Source organism: Sus scrofa, chromosome 7, assembly GCF_054392235.1.
Source record: "Sus scrofa isolate SSC_HxYL_T2T_F1_AM1 chromosome 7, Sscrofa_HxYL_maternal_Yorkshire_Landrace_v2.0, whole genome shotgun sequence".
Lineage (NCBI taxonomy): Eukaryota > Metazoa > Chordata > Mammalia > Artiodactyla > Suidae > Sus > Sus scrofa.
In genome coordinates this window covers 23,762,601-23,780,388 of record NC_139389.1, presented here as the reverse complement: position 1 = coordinate 23,780,388, position 17,788 = coordinate 23,762,601, and the positions used below count along the sequence as shown (strand labels likewise).

The following is a 17,788-nucleotide window of genomic DNA, read 5'->3' as shown; positions in this document are numbered from 1 at the left end:
TTCACAATCTCAATAACTCATTTAAGGAATTGATAACTTTTTGATCTTTAGAAGCTCTCATAGTTATTAGCAGACAATAGCGATGAATGATTAACAATATCTTAAAATACGGATACTAAAATTTCCTTTGTCATAAGGTTTGGGGATAAGTACTAAATGATTTGTGGGTGTAAATGCTTACTTTAGTGTTTGGCATAAAGGCCCATTAAGGATTAGTTGGAATTATTATTATATTACCTCATTGGACACAACAGACCTGGGGTTATTTTGGAATTAAGAGCCATAGTGATATCTTAGCCCTGAGGAGCTTTGTGTGACACCTCACACGATGGATTTGAGAACTTAGAGAAACAGAGTATGTGAAAATTGTGCCTTGTAAGCCTACATGTTGCCCCTAAACTTTTAAGTCTCTGGTCCTCAACGGAAATACAATGTTGTATTTGTAGCTACATACAATTAAGTAAAGCATTGATAAAAGACCAAGGTCTTACATAAAAATAACATAAGTCCCCCGATAAAGAAAAACTCCTACAAGATAGGTAATAAAATTTGACATGAAAAATCAACTGCGTGGTTTGAACGAAGTAGTTATGCAAGAAAATGGATATCCAACAACAAATGTTTGAGTTGGGGGAAACATGTTTATAGCTAAATTCTCTCAGTTTATACTTCAGCCAGCTGTCATCAAAGTGTTTAAGTTTCTTGCTCAATTCTAAATGACCAAGACGGATTTAAATATTAAAAGCCTTCTTAGTCCCCATGGAATGATGTAATTATTCAACTATAATAATATACTTGCATCTGGACAAGCCTATCTTGATGATGCCTAAGGGCTAGGTTTTCTCCACCTCCTCCTTGTGCTAGAGCTAACTGCACGCTTTCATACTTCTTAACATTTCAGTAAGGCCTTGCAGCAGGGATTCAAAAAAAGACCTATCTGATTCCTAAGACCCAGCCACATCTACTTTATTGGTCACCTGAAGATAGGAACAAATAAACTTCATTTTAACTGCCTCCTTAGCTGATATTTCTGCAAATCAAAGTATAAAAGCATTACTTTGGAGCATCTGAAACACAGTCGCTTCTGCTTGGCATTCAATCCTTACCAGAGCCCAAGGACATGCTTATTGTCATCTTTATCACACAGAGTACTAGATTCCATTTCAGAAAGGTTCGGTTACTTGCTTAAGGTAGCTGTCTTTATGCTGTAGGGTCATGAGGAGAAATTGTCCCCTGGTGTCACATCTTTTAATTATCCTCCCCCACCCACCCAAGTGACTGCACCCAATCTTCTATGAATGGATGCTTAATTGTGTGCATATGCTCCCACTATACACAATTGTGTTTGTCATTTCTCAAAATCTTTCTACCTTTCCTTCCACTGCTCCGATACAGGGGAAGCAAACTGCAGATAATGGAACGAATTAACAAAAGCCATCCAGAAGAGTTTATTCTACTTGGCTTTGCGGATCGTCCCTGGCTGGAGCTTCCTCTGTTCATTATTCTGCTTCTAACATACCCCATGGCCATGGTGGGAAACATAGCCATCATTCTGGTGTCCACCTTAGACTCCCGTCTGCACAGCCCCATGTATTTCTTCCTCACCAACCTCTCCTTTCTGGACATGTGCTACACCACAAGCATTGTCCCTCAGATGCTGTTTCACCTGGGACGATCGAAGAAGACAATCAGCTATCTGCGCTGTGCTGTTCAGCTTTATTTCTTCCACATAATGGGAGGCACAGAATGTCTGCTTTTGGCTCTTATGTCTTTCGATCGCTACGTGGCCATCTTCAAGCCACTGCACTACACCCTCATCATGAATCGGTGCACCTGTATCCTACTGGTGGCCACTGTGTGGCTGGGTGGAATGACCTACGCTGTCTCAGAGGCCACTGTCACATTACACTTACCACTGTGTGGTCACAACACACTGGATCACTTGATATGTGAGATTCCTGTTCTGATAAAGGCCGCCTGTGGTGAGAAGGGCTCCAATGAGCTCACACTCTCTGTGGTTTGCATTTTCATGTTAGCTGTGCCACTATGCTTCATTCTTGCTTCCTATGCTTCTATCGGACATGCTATATTTAAGATTAAATCTTCGGAGGGAAGAAAAAAAGCCTTTGGCACATGTTCCTCCCATCTCATTGTAGTTTTCTTCTTTTATGGCCCAGCCATTAGCATGTACCTTCAGCCCCCCTCCTCCATCTCTAGGGACCAGCCCAAGTTCATGGCTCTCTTCTATGGAGTGGTGACTCCTACACTCAACCCTTTCATCTACACTCTGAGGAACAAGGATGTAAAGGGTGCCTGGGGCAACCTGGTGAGGAGCGTTTTCACTTCCAAGTGATAGTTCGCAGACATCGAATGACATTATTTGACAAGTGAGTAGGTACATAGGAGTTTCTCTGACAAATCATTCTCATCTCATTTTTCCTCAGATCATGTTATTCTTCTTGCAAAATATGTCATATTTCTAATGCTCTTTCTAATGGTGTTAGACAAGGGTGATACTTGGCTAGTATACACCAGTTAGGCCAATCCGTGGAAATACACTACAAATAGTCTACACTGGTTAATACATACTGAAATAGTAACTATGTCAAACAGTATTTAAAAAGTACTATATATTACAATACAAACTAATTAGTTAAAGTTAATAATCAGAAGACAGCATGGTAACCATTCACCAATGGATTTCCTATGACAGTGCCACCTAAGAACAATTTCATCACTCTCGGCAAGACTGGTCACATCCAAGTGGGCAGCACGGTGCCAGTGTGCATTCTGAGTGAGGCACTCTACACCTCAGACCAACCGTGAGTCTCAGAAGGCAATCAACCTCAACTTACGTAGATCCTATTGCTTCTTTAGAAGCACACTGACCCTTGTTTAACTAACAAGTGTACAGGGTTTGTATTTTTACCTAAAGGATCTATTGTTGAATATTAAAATGGACAAAATGTGTGCCTAAGTTTCTTAACATCCCTTTTAAATATTATAAGCATGAACCTTCTGAGAGAATCATGAACCACAACCTGGAAACATTTTGTGCATAATGGAAATAGCCCGGAATGCCTTTTGAAATCCTTCAAGAATCTTTTACAAGAAGAAGCAATTTGTATTTCTAGAAGGGAAGGCCACTTGCTTACTTTAAGCAATTGAGTATCTCTTTGATGCTCACAATCTGTATCATGACAAATTCAAAGTACTGAACTGAGCTCTAGGGTTCATATCTAACAAACTTTTGTCACAAAATTAGTTACACTTTTAGAGCAAATTAAAGAGTTTATGGTTACTTGCTGTTAAATTAATAGGATGAGAAATCAACGTAATGGTTGTGTAGTGAAGAAACTAGCAGCTAAGAAAAACAAGAACCATTTAGACTTCTCTGGCATGGGTTCGGGTATGATCAAAATCTAAGCAAACCACTGGATGAAAAGTTGCATGTTATCCTGAACAAGAAACAATTTGAAATCATATCTAATGTTTGATTTAAAAAAAAAAAAAGCAGATCATAGGATGCTTGATCCAGTTCTTGAGACAAACAGACTTTGGTTTCTCTCATTTGGAAAATATTCTAAATAATTTTAAAATTTAGCTGTTTAAATAATTTAAAATTTTGGCCTGAGTTTTGGCCTGAATGCCCCCCAAAAAAATTTTTTAATTTCACACACACACAGGGCAATGAAAGTAAAAAATTCTGTGATGTTAGATAATGTCTCTGATCATTTTGAGTAACGATATCCTTGATCACTTTGCTCTAAGCAGAAATTGGCACAACAGTGTAAATCAACTGCACTTTAATAAAAAAGAAATAATAAAGACACCCTTTGTCTTACTTAGTCTTAAACACAGAGGAATGTGATAATTTTCAGTTTGGAGGGCAAAATCCAGGAAGATTTGTGTCAAAAGCTTAGCGATGAGACTGTTGAGAGCTCTTCAGATTACTTCTTTATCTTTTACGTCTGTAAAGACAACTCATTTCAGAACTGGGCTTTCCAGACTCTGAAATATCAGGGCTTCCTAAAGGAAATACACACAAACATTTAAGCATAAAGAATATTGAGTGTAGTGGTAGGGGGAGAGTCACAGAAACATGTCCTTTTTACTAAACTACTTCACGTTTCCGCAGCATGTACGTTCAGTATATTCCAGCATGAAGAATACTGTCAGGAACCATTAAGAAGCTCTGTTGAAGGAAGTACATATTACATGTGAAGTTTAGCGTGTACTCTATCCTTGATGTAAAGCATGAGCAATCTCAAGAGTGCTTTCTCAAAGAAGTTGGTCAAAAGCTTTTCTTCTTTTCCCAACCAAGCAAATCTTTCCTGAAGAACAAAAGGAAGACAGCAAAATATTTTCACGTTTGTTCTAAAAGATCCTAAAAATGTAGACATGTATTTAGGAGTGTCTTTAAGGGAGAAGTCAAAAAGGCTTCACTAGTTATTTTGTGACACAGCAGGTTAAGGATTCTGCATTATCACTGCAGAGGCTTGGGTTGCTGCTATGGCACAGGTTCGATTCCAGGCCCTGGAATTTCCACATGCCGTGGGTGCAGCCAGAAACAAACAAACAAAACCTTACCTATGATTTCCTTCACATTAGAGGTGTTCTCAGATCTGCAGAGTATAACTCCTATGCAACAAGTGCATCCTGCTCTAAGGGACAGGATTAAAACAAAATACATGCAAATCAGGAGTCCCCATGGTGGCACAGTGGTAATGAACCCATCTAGTATCCATGAGGACACAGGTTCGATCCCTGGCCTTGCTCAGCGGGTTAAGGATCCGGCATTGCACCATGAGCTATGGTGTAGATCACACACGCAGCTCGGACCCCAGGTTGCTGTGGCTGTGGTATAGGCCGGCAGCTACAGCTCCAATTCGACCCCTAGCCTAGAAACTTCCATATGCCACAGGTGTGGCCCTAAAAAGCAAAAAATAAACTAAATAAAATAAAGTAAATGCAAATGAGAATTCTGGTTCAATAAATGTCTTACAGCTACCATAAATCCAATGTCTACTCGAAAGGTGATATTCAGAATTCCAATGACTTGGAAGTGTCCCAGAGGCCACTAGGGCAGGAGTGGGGTAGGGGTGGAAGAGGGGGGAGATGAGAGGAGTGAGAAAGAGTTTCCACTAAAGCACACTAAGAGACAGATACATAAAGTTAATCAATGTGATCCTTGATTCGATCTTTGATTTATTTATTTTTTGCCACACCCATGGCATGTGGATATTCCTAGGCCAGGAATCAAACCTATGCCACAGCAGTGACCCAGTCGATGCAGTGACACCACTGGATCCTTAATCCACTGCACCACAAGGGAACTTCCTCAATCTTGTCTTTGGGAAATACTCTCAGGAACATTGAGGAATAGGTCGCATTATACTCTGTAATATTTCCGAAAAAAATATTTTAAATGTACATTCATATTATATTATTATAAACAGAAGATAATAAAATCCCCTGGTAAAAATTAACAATGTGAAATCTGGTGGTGCAATATACTAAGTCTCTATACCATTATTTTTGCCATACTTTTTATTATCTTAGTGGTTGAATTGTTATTGGAATATGATGGACTTAAATTTGAAAGTTTATTATGCTTGAAATCACTTGAAGCTGTCATGACATACGATAACCAGTGCCCTTCTAGCCCCACATTTGTAAAATAGAGATATAATATGCGAAGCTGAGACCAACAAAGGAAAAGAAAATGAGTGTATCTGGGGTGGAAGCCGTGCTGGTTTCTGTAATTGTTGATGGCATGCTTGTGCCAATCATCCTGCACTGCTGAGACATATGCAGAAGAGATAACTGAGCATGTGTTCAGAGAATATGCTGCACAGGAATAGGCATGAGAGGAAGTGGACAAAAACTGGGAGACAAGAGCTGTCTGGAAGGGAAGGAAAATTTTACTGGGATAAAGAAGAAGCTGGTCCTTCACTGCATTTAGCCTCCATTCTTAGCTGAGAAAAGGCTGGATTCAGTGTCAGTTCTTCAGTAAAGTTGTCTGTGACTCAGATTCATGTGCGCTGGGTGATTGCCAATTTACTAATCCTTGGTTTTAGGTTTAGGGTTGGCAATGCTAGGGTTTCGGACCTTCTAGATTACCCTGGGCATCGTTGGCCATGACAAAGGGCCTCAGAACTACAAAAATCTATTGTAGAGTTGTGGTCGTGGCCCAGTGGAAATGAATCCCTCTAGGAACCATGAGGTAGTGGGTTCGATCCCTGGCCTTGCTCAGCAGGTTAAGGATCCGGCATTGCTGTGAACCGTGGTATAGTTCACAGATGTGGCTCTGATCTGGCATTGCTGTGGCTGTGGTGTAGACCAGCAGACGTAGCTCTGATTAGACCCCCTAACCTGGGAATCTCCATATGCTGCAGGTGAGGCTCTAAAAAGCAAAAAAAATTAAAATTAAAATTAAAAATAAAAAATCTATTCTCATTACCCTGATTTCATCACATAAAAGTCAGTTAAACTTAAGCAAGTCATGTGGCTTCTTTCCTTCAGTTTTTGTTGTTGTTGTTGAAAACCCAAAGTTAGGCTATTTATTTTCTCTCTCTCTCTTTTTTTTTTCTTTTTTTTTTTTTTTTTTGTCTTTTTGCTATTTCTTTGGGCCGCTCCCGCGGCATATGGAGGTTCCCAGGCTAGGGGTCAAATTGGAGCTGTAGCCACTGGCCTACGCCAGAGCCACAGCAACGCGGGATCCGAGCCGCGTCTGCAACCTACACCACAGCTCACGTCAACGCCGGATCTTTAACCCACTGAGCAAGGCCAGGGATCGAACCCGCAACCTCATGGTTCCTAGTCGGATTCGTTAACCACTGTGCCACGACGGGTACTCCTCTCTTTTTTTTTTTGAAGTATAGTTAGGTTCAAATTACATAAATTGTAAGTATACAAAATACAGTGATTCACAATTTTAATGGTTATACTCCATTTATGGTTATTATGAAATATTGATTATATTCTATGTGTTGTACAGCATATACTTGTAGCTTATTTTATACACAATTGTTTCTACCTCTTAATCTCCTACCACCACGTTGCCACTCTCCTCTTTCCTCTCCCCACTAGTAACCACCAGCTTGTTCTATCTGCGAATCTGCTTATTTTTTGTTACATTCATTAATTTGCTGTATTTTTTAGATTCCACAAATAAGTAGTATCATACAGTATTTGTCTTTCTCTGCCTGACTTATTTCACTTAGTATAATACCCTCCAAGTCCATCCATGTTGCTACAAATGGCAAAATCTGATTACTTTTTATGGACATGTAGTATTCCATTGTGTACATATGTGTCTGTGTGTATATATATATTCATTCCATGTGTTCCTGATCCATTTTTCTGTTGATGAATGCTTAGATTGTTTCCATATTTTGGCAATTATAAATAATGCTACTATGAACGCTATGGTACATGTATCTTTTTAAATTAGTGGGGTTTGGGGGGATTATACTCAGGAATGGAATCACTGGGTCATAGGATAATACAGAATTCTAATTTACATTCCTACCAATAGTGTAGGAGGGTTCCCTTTTCTCTATATCCTTGCTAACATTTATTATTTGTGTTATTTTTGATGATAGCCATCCCAACAGGTATGAGTCAATATTTCATTGTGGTGTGTGATACAACTGCATAAGATTCACATTAGTGGATTGAAAAGTTCAAAACAATAAACACAATAATGTATGTGTTAATCTTTGGGGGAATTTTGGTAGCTGACCTTTGTTTTGGATTACAAATTAACTGGAATATCATGGTAATATGGCTAGGATTCGATATCATATAGGCTATAATTATAGCATTCCAAGAAAAATAGTCTATACAAATTTTTTAAATTTATGTTTTCAAGCAGAAAAGAAAGAAAACAGATGCGAAATTTCAACTTTATTTAAAGTTAGATAGTCAGAGACTCGTGTATTACAGGAAGTGTTGGAACATCCATAAGCACAAGGTGGTTCAAAGAACTAAACTACATGGGGGGGGAGTTTTTTTTTAATTCCCCCCTTTTGTTTGGCTTTTAGGGCTGCACCCACAGCATATGGAGGTTCCCAGGCTAGGAGTCAAATCAGAGCTGTAGCCACCAGCCTACGAGACAGCCATAGCAACGTCAGTCCCGAGCCATGTCTGCAATCGACACCACAGCTCACAGCAATGCCGGATCCTTAACCCACTGACCAAGGCCAGGGATCAAACTGACAACCTCATGTCTCTGCTGCACCATGACAAGAACTCCTATCCCTTTTTTAATTAAAGTACAGTTTATTCACAATGTTGTGCCAATTTCTGCTGTACACCAAAGTGACCCGGTTCATACACACACACACATATTTATATATATATATATATATATATATACACACATACACACACTCTTTTTCTCATATTATCTTCCCTCATGTTCTACCCCAAGAGATTGGATATAGTCCCCTGTGCTACACAGTAGGATCGCATTGCTTAGCCCTTCTAAATGCAGTAGTTTGCGTCTTACTAGCCCCAAATTCCCTCTCCATCTCCCACTCCCCCTACCTTGGCAACCACAAGTCTGTTCTCTATGCTTGTGAGTCAGCTTTTGTTTTGTATTAAACTATCGCTTTTGCTTTTAAAAGTTTTATTTCACCCTGTGATGGTTCACTCTATGTGGCCCCAATTACTTACTAAAAATTCTTTTATATAAACAGTCTTGGTTCTTCATTTCTTGGACAGTAGGTTAAGGACAAAGGCACATAGCCCATATTACCGTTTATGTCGAGCTGGAGATAGAGAATCACAGACACACAAAGGCAGAGACATCAGAATCAGTGTGACTGCAAACCAACCAAGGAACTGAGGGGAAGTCTGAAAATGTGGTTTTCATTTTAAAAATTTAGGAAATAGGATTTGAATCAATCATATGAAAAGGTTAAAGGCCTCAAAACCACAACGGACAACACGATCACCACACAAAACTCAGGTGTTTATTTTATGTTGAATTGTCCTTTAACCTTATTCCACGTGAGCTCCATATGGTTTCCAGTTTTAAAATGTTACATACATAGGACACTTCTTTCAAATAGAGAAGGTATCAATAACAAGGGTCACAAAACTATTACTGTAATAAAAATACATTCATTTCTTTGGAAAACATATGCCTTGATCTTCATAATGAACTTACTAATCAGAACTGTTCAAATTAGACCAATTTCCTTAAGAAGGAAAAACACTACATTTTCATATAGCTTTCATCACAACATTTTCCAATATATTTTCACTAATTCTTTCAAATACCCATCAGATTTATCAAGTCACTTTCAGACCCTAGTACCCGGTTGCCTCCGTTTTTTTTTCTTTCTTTCTTTGTACTTGTTTGTTTTGTAGGTCCACACCCACAGCACATGGAGGTTCCCAGGCTAGGGGTTCAATCGGAGCTATAGCTGCCAGCCTACACCACAGCCACAGCAACACAGGATCCCAGCCATGTCTGCGACCTACACCACAGCCCACAGCAAAGCCAGATCCTTACCCCACTGAGCAAGGCCAGGGATTGAACCCAAAACCTCATGGTTGCCAGTCAGATTCATTTTTGCTGCACCAAAACAGGAACTTCCAAAACTTGTTTTCTTACTATTGATGGCATAATAAAGAATACATGCCAAAATTCCTCTCAATCGTAACTATTATTCAACAAAAGAGTAACTGTTGGAGAAAGGATTGAAGACATTTCACTGTATTTTTAATCAAATCCATGAGGATAAATTTTATGATGAATTCTGCCTAAAAAGCAAGAAATTAAAAGGCATATTCTAGGTTATTTAAAATTAATAAGATCAGGAGTTCCCGTCGTGGTGCAGTGGTTAATGAATCCGACTAGGAACCATGAGGTTGCGAGTTCGGTCCCTGCCCTTGCTCAGTGGGTTAACGATCCGGCATTGCCGTGAGCTGTGGTGTAGGTCGCAGATGTGGCTCAGATCCCACATTGCTGTGGCTCTGGTGTAGGCCAGTGGCTACAGCTCCAATTAGACCCCTAGCCTGGGAACCTCCATATGCCACGGGAGCAGCCCAAGAAATGGCAAAAAGACCAAAAAAAAAAAAAAATAAGATCATCTCTCCATAAGAATTACACTTGCTGTTTTATCAATATTTAAAACAACTCCTCCCTTGGCGTTCCCATCATGGCACAGCAGAAACAAATCCTACTGGGAACCATGAGGTCCAATCTCTGGCCTCGCTCAGTGGGTTAAGGATCTGGCGTTGCCGTGAGCTGTGGTGTACGTCACAGACGCAGCTCGGATCTGGCATTGCTGTGGCTCTGGCATAGCTAGAAGCAACAGCTACGATTAGACCCCACTGGTGAAGAGATGCTCCATTATGCTCTTAATGTCAAAGTATACAGGCTCACTCTCACCCCACTAATCTTTTTGCTGCCTCTCTTACATCTTTGTTTCGCAAGGTGTAGATTAGAGGGTTGAAGCTGGGTGTGACAACAGTATAAAGGAGGTCAGTGAACTTGCCTCCATCTTGAGAACTTCCTGATGGGGGCTGAAGGTATATGCACATGGCTGGAATGAAAAACAGAGATACAACCATAAGATGGGCTCCGCATGTCCCAAAGACTTTCTGAAGTCCAGCTGTTGACCGCATCCTCAGCACAGCACGGGCAATCGCACCATAGGAGCTGAGAATGAGGATGAGAGGTATGAGAACAAAAACGGAGCTCGTGACCATGAGGGCCAGCTCATTAGCTGTCTTGTATCAACACAAGACAGTCGCAGCAGTGCTGGAACTTCACAGAAGAAATGGTCCACTTGGCCATGTCCACACAGGGGTACCCAGGCGGTAAATGAGGAATGAAGTGCCGAGTTGGTGAAGCCACTTACCCAAGAAGCCACAGCCAACAGATGGCAGAAACGAGGGTGCATGAGGACAGTGTAACGCAAGGGTCTACATACAGCTGCATAACGGTCATAGGACATCACCACCAGTAGCACACATTCTGTGGATCCCAGTGCAAGGGAAAAGTAAAGTTGAGTCATGCAACCTACATAAGACATGGCTTTTCCTGGGCCCCAGAGGTTGACCAGCAACTGGGGGATGAAGCTGGTAGAGTAGCAGAGATCCAGAAAAGACAGGTCTGAGAGGAAGAAGTACATGGGAGTGTGCAGATGGGAGTCCAGGTATGATACAATAATGATGAACAGGTTGCCTGTCAATGTCATTAAGTAGAACATTGAGACAACCACAAAGAGTACTACTTCCACACGAGGCCAATTGGAAAAACCTAGCAGGACAAAGTAGCCTCCAGAAGTTGCATTGAGTTTTTCCATCATCATTCATTTCCTGTTACCTGGCAAAAGAATTACATACACTCAAGATAAATGGAAATACAACTGCCAAAGCAATTTCGAGAGAAAAGAACACAGCCATAAGTACAACCCTCCCAGACCTGAGATTTTACTACTAAGCTACAGTCATAAAAGCAGCATGGTACTGGTACAAAAGCAGACACATACATCCATGGAACAGAAAGGCCCAGAAATAAACCCACTCACCTATGGTCAATTAATCTCCAACAAAGGGGACAGGACTATACAATGCACAAAAGACAGTCTCTGCAGCACAGCGTGCTGGGAAAACTGGACAGCCACATATAAAACAAGGAAACTAGAACATTTAATCACACCACATACAACAATAAACTCAAAATGGCTTAAAGATCTAAATGTAACAACAAAACCACAAAACTCCAAAAGAGAACATAGGAAAAACACTCTTTGAGATAAATCATAGCAATATTTTTTGGATCACTCCCTATGGGAAAAGAAATAAAAACAAAAATTAAAAGGGGGGACCTAATTTATCTTAAAAGCTTTTGCACAGCAAAGGAAACCACGGACAAAACAAAAAGATACCCTACAGAAAGGAAGAAAAGTTTTGCAAATATGTGACCAACAAGGAGTTAACATACAAAATATCCACAGAGTTCAGGTACAATTCCCTATCAAAAAAAAAAGAACAAATAACTCAATCATAATACCAATAGAAGACCTGAAGAGAAATGTTTACAAAGACATACAATTGGCTAACAGGCACATAAAAAGATGCTCAATTATTAGGTAAGTGCAAATCAAACCAACAATGAGATATCACATTACATCTGTCAGAATGTCTATCATCAAATAACAACATTTGTTGTTTACAAATAACAAATGTTGAGGAGGAGTTGGGGGGAAGGGAACACTTGCATGCTGTTGATGGGAATGTAAACTGGTGCAGCCACTGTGGAAAGCAGTAAGGAGGTGCAGCCAAAAAATTAAAAATATAACTACCACACAATCCAGCAATTCCACTCCCAGATAGACACCCTGAAAAAAACAAAAACACTAGTTCCAAAAAATGCACCTCAGTGTTCATAGGAGCACTATGTACCATAGCCAAGACATGGTAGCAACCCAAGGGCCCATCAACAGATGGTTGGATTAAGAAGATGTCGTATATATACATATACACAATGGAATACTACTCAGCCATTAAAAAGAATGACATACTGCCCCTTGAAGCCATGGGGATGGCCCTAAATTACATTATGCCTAGTGAACTAAGTCAGACAGAAAAAGACACACACTCCACATAAGAGTCACTTATGTGGAATCTAAAAATTAGCATTATTAATTATTCCAAAAAGAAACAGACTCACAAATACAGAAAACAAACTGGTGGTTTCCAAAAGGGAAAGGGAAGGGAGAAGAGACAACTTAGGAGTACAGGACTAACAGATATAAACTATTATGTACCAAATCGATAGGCAAAAAAGATATACTCTACAACACAGAAATTATAGCCATTACCTTATAATGGCCTATAATGGGGTTTAATCTGCAATAATAATGAATCACTCTGCTGTACACCTGAAACTAATATATTATTATAAATCAGCAATACTTCAATAGAGAAAAAATTCTCCAAGAACCACAGGGACACACAAAAAGAAACAGAAACCAGTTTGAAGAGCCTACCACTTTTCAATTCTGGGACAATTAGGCTTTAAGGGAAACTGTGATACTAATGAGATGAAAGAAATAAGAATCCACATTCGTATGAGGAATTTTAGAGAAAAAATAGATAGTAGAAAAGACAAAGTTATCTCTGTAAGCAGTATCCTAATTAATAAATATAAGAACATATGGGACACATATACACAGTGGAATATTACTGAGGCATGAAAAAGAATGGAATAATGCCACTTAAGCAACATGGATGGACCCAGAGTTTACCATACTAAGTAAAGTAAGTCAGACAGAGAAAGAAAAACACTATCTGGTATCACTTATATGTGGACTCTAATGAAAATTATGCAAAATAACTTATTTAAAAAACAGAAACAAACACACAGATTTCAAAATCATTCTTATGGTTACCATGGGGGAAACCATTGGGGGGAGACAAAAATTGGGAGGGTGGGATTCACACATAAACACCACTGTGTAAAATAGATGATTAATGAGAACCTGCTGTACATAGCACAGGAAAATTTACTCAATTGTCTGTAAAAACCTATACGGGAAAAAGAATGGATGTATTTACATGTATGACCGAGTCACGTCGCTATATACCTTCAACTAATATAACATTGTAAATCGACTACACGCCAATAAAATTAAATTGAAAAAAATAGAATGATGGGGTTCGAAAAGCATAAACGGATGCTAAAAAATGGGGAATGAAAGTAAGATGAGAAATAGGAACATAGGTTAAAATATCTCCCCACAGAGTTCCCTGGCAGCCTAGCCGTTAAGGATTTGGTGTTGTCAATGCTGTGCCTCAGGCTCTGTCCCTAGCACAGGAACTTATGCATGCTATGGGTTCAGCCAAAAATTAAAACAAATTTAATTAAATATTTTCCCACTAATTACTTGCTAATTACAAAATGAAAAGCAGTAGCCTTTACATTAGAAAAACCTGGCGGACATCACCATATAGCCAAGTAATCAATGTTAACATCTCCGATGTTAAGACAAACCAACAGCATGTGACTACTGATATGATGCTATGAATAGGACATTATGTTTCAGTCATATTCCTGCCAAAAAATGCACCGCCTGACCTTAACAATGAAGAAACAATGAGACAAACTCACACGGAGACAATTTGGACAGAAGAGCTGGCCTGCACGCTTCAAAAAGATCATATTCAAAGAAGATAAATGAACTGGTCCACATTAAAGGACGTCAAAGAGACATACTACCTAAATGTCTGCTTCTGAACTGGGAAAAAATAGCTGTTAACAACATTACTGCGACAACGGGAGAAGTATGAAGATGAACTATGGGTCAGATGATAATATTGTATCCATATTAAATTTTCTACTTTGTTAACTATACACTGGTTATGTAAAATAATCTCTCTGATCTTAGGGGAAAACACTTAAGTATTTACAATAAAAGGATGGGTTGTCTCCACATTAGTCACAAAAAGAGATCTTATAGTTAGATGAGAGGGAGATAAGGAGAGATGGGTGACAGATGGATACATAGACATCGATGATAGCTAGCTAGATGACTGACAGATAATAGAATAAATATTTCAGGCTGAATGTAAACTTCTGCTGACTCTGGTCAAAAGGCTAATGATAGTTCTTTGTACCACTTTTGCAACTTTTCTGCAAATGTAATATTTTACCAGATTAAAAAATTTTTTTAATTAAATAAAAGGTTTTCTTCTTTTTACTTTTATATTTCATCCAGATATTTTCCCCAGCTTCAGAGAAATAACTTCTTAACTGCTGAATTCTTCTCACTCACCCGAGGGTGATGTCTGGGTAAATAGTAACTTGAACATTTTCTAGCACAGCTACAAAGGAAAATTTCCATGGAACATAATCTTTTAAACAATTAGCTTTAGTGTTCTTTTCAGCATTTTCATGCCATTTCTGCTTATCTGATTATCAAAAGCACAATAATTGCAATCCAGATAATCTTACACACAGATAAAAAGATATGGTGAACAATATAAACTCATTTATGATTTCAAAATTTTGACATAGGGTAAAAAATATTGAGCTTCAATTAAATATTCTTCTAGAAAGAACTTCATCTTCCGATTTGTTTTCTCACACTCATAGCTTATTTCTAAACTGAAAATTAAATACACATAGAGATACCAAAAAAAAAGAGAGAGACAGACACAGGCACATCCATTTATGGATACCTGTGATATGAACAAAGCTGAAATCCTTAGTTCACATGAATAGATCTGTGAGGCAGATAGGGAGAACAGTGGTAGAATGCCTCCTAAAGAACATGTACATATCACTATTTTGAAAAGAGAAATTTTTAGGAACAGGAAGGTATAAACTCATTGAGAGAGCAAAGAAGCAAGGAAGGGTGTGGGATGGAGAAAACAGAGTAAACTGAATACTAGTGCTTAAAGCTGGAAGTGCATATATGTCTATCACAGGGCTGAGGAACCTGAACAAAGGGCCTGAAGTAAGTTTCATGAAGAATTCTGAATGTTTAACGAATCCATTAAATGGCTGTTCATCATTTAATATATTGTTACTATGGATCTTACGTTTCCTTTTCTTTAAGAAAAGATACATTTCATAAATAGCTATAACTCAAGTGATTTCTTCGCCTCTTTCATAGGAAAGTTTTCCACTGTATTGTAACAAGCCATTTCCTCCAACCTCACACTCTTCCCTTCTTCTTGGCTCTCTGGCTGAATCTATAGCTTCCTTTTCCTAAAAAATTTCTCTTTTCAGATCAGTTAAATTCATGTGTCCTTTAAGAGGCATTTTACGGTGATACCACTGTGTTACAAATTTATGCTCCTTCTTGTGGACTATGAGTGCACTTTGGCTGTTTAAAGCCCAAAGAAGCAATAAATTGCTCTTCCTCTGCCCACCCCCCCCACCAAAAAAGAGGCATTTTATCAAGGTTCTCCCCCTGTACTTGACAGATCTATTCATGTGAACTAAGATTTTTAGCTTGCTTCGTATTATAAGTATCCCACCATTGAAATATCCCTCTGTCTCTCCGTGAGAGCTTTGCCTCATCCAATAATGTCTCATCACTTCTGTTTCCTCACACAGCCAATTCTTTCTCTCACACTTCCTAACAAGCTATGGGAAAAAAAAAGAAAGAAAGAAAAAAGAAATGAAAAAACAGACAAACAAACAAAAATAATAGAGCCACCTCTGGTTACCTCTTTTGAGGTCTCTCACTTGTTCAAGTACCATTCTTAAAAAAGATGTTAGCACTAGATATTGAGTTTCAACAGGAAAGTTAGAAACAGTTTGTCCCCAAGCCTCTAAGACTTAAAACTCTTAATAAAATAATCAGATGTAAGTAGACAAAAGGTAGGAACTTTACAGGTAAGTTTATTTTTTACAAAGGAGTGGGAAAAAAGATCTCTACAAAGATTGTTGTCTTGTGCTGTGAAATGAAATATTGCCTTTTCTTAAAAATAAGACATCAATGGAGGTACCGTCGTGGCTCAGTGGTTAACGAATCCGACTAGGAACCATGGGGTGGCAGGTTCGACCCCTGGCCTTGCTCAGTGGGTTAAGGATTCCGCGTTACCCTGAGCTAAGGTGTAGGTCGCAGACAAAGGCTTGGATCCCACGTTGCTGTTGCTCTGGCATAGGCCGGTGGCTACAACTCTCATTTGACCCTGAGCCTGGGAACCTCCATATGCTGTGGGAGCGGCCCTAGAAAAGATAAAAAGACTAAAAAATAATAATAAGACATTATTTTTAAATGTCCTTATTTTTAAATTTCTATGGAGGAAATAGTGAAGGACATGAGTTTCGCCTCCCCATCCCCATATCACTGGTCAGCTGTCTTTGTTCTCATATTAGTCTTTCAATACCCTTACCTAGGGCATGCCTAACACTCAAACAACTCCTTTCACTAAATGCCCTTTCTGTGTCTGTCCATATTCCCTCTCTTTGCCCAGCTGATGCCTCTTTATGTAGGGACCAACCTGATCTCTGGTTTTCATCTCTTTCACATCACCAACATAAAGGGATGGCTGGACAGATGCATAGAGTCTAGTCTACTGCATCACACTAGGAAAGCAGAGTCGGAAAATTACTATGGTTATCATGCTACACAACAGAGAATTCTGAGTCTACTAAAAGATCTGGTTTATCAGGGAAGAGGAGCTCATTAGAGCATTTAGTGTCTCAGGGGATAGACCCCTTCTCCTAGAGCAAATGGAGTTTTATGGAAACAAAAGAATAATGGGACATGCTTTCCTTGACTGGGGCCATTGGGAGGCTAAATCCCAAAGTGGTAAGTAATGCCCTTCAAGGAGTTGTCCTAGTTACAACAGCGGCTCAAGAATATCTTCAACATGATACACTGTTGCCCGAAGAAAACAATGACTCCATAGACCAACCTTCACTGATGAGCATGCTCATGAAGCTGTCTTTGTAAGAAAGGGAACAGGTTGCCCTGAAATTTCTTCCCCAATTCCTCATCCTGCTAAGGGCCACATTTGAGGAATAACTTGTTAGAGGTGGTCTAAGTGGGGGAATAGGGAGCATGAGACATTTGAAAAGTGGGATACATTAAAAACTAAATTGTACATTTTTACTATTAGAGTTAATTGCCTCTGCCTAACATCTCTAAACATCAAGGCCAAGTTTAGCCCTGCAAAATATTGAAAATAATCTTTGAAGACCATTCAAACTATAACTCAGAAGGTAACCACCAAAACTCTGAAAACCTAACATAACTATTTAAAATTTCCAAAACATCCTTATGAATAATTTCCCTTGAGGTCT

General features: G+C 39.2%; 1 protein-coding gene and 1 pseudogene across 1 annotated transcript; one reads left to right on the top strand and one right to left on the bottom strand.

The window, feature by feature from the left end:
- The first annotated feature begins 1,414 nt into the window (after positions 1 to 1,414).
- LOC110259010 (olfactory receptor 2B11-like) lies at positions 1,415 to 2,353 on the top strand. Its single transcript, XM_021082308.2, has one exon. It carries the CDS (start codon positions 1,415 to 1,417, stop codon positions 2,351 to 2,353), a length of 939 nt encoding a protein of 312 aa, XP_020937967.2.
- Positions 2,354 to 10,404: 8,051 nt separating this feature from the next.
- Positions 10,405 to 11,337, bottom strand: LOC146401356 (olfactory receptor 2J3-like; annotated as a pseudogene).
- Positions 11,338 to 17,788: the final 6,451 nt, after the last annotated feature.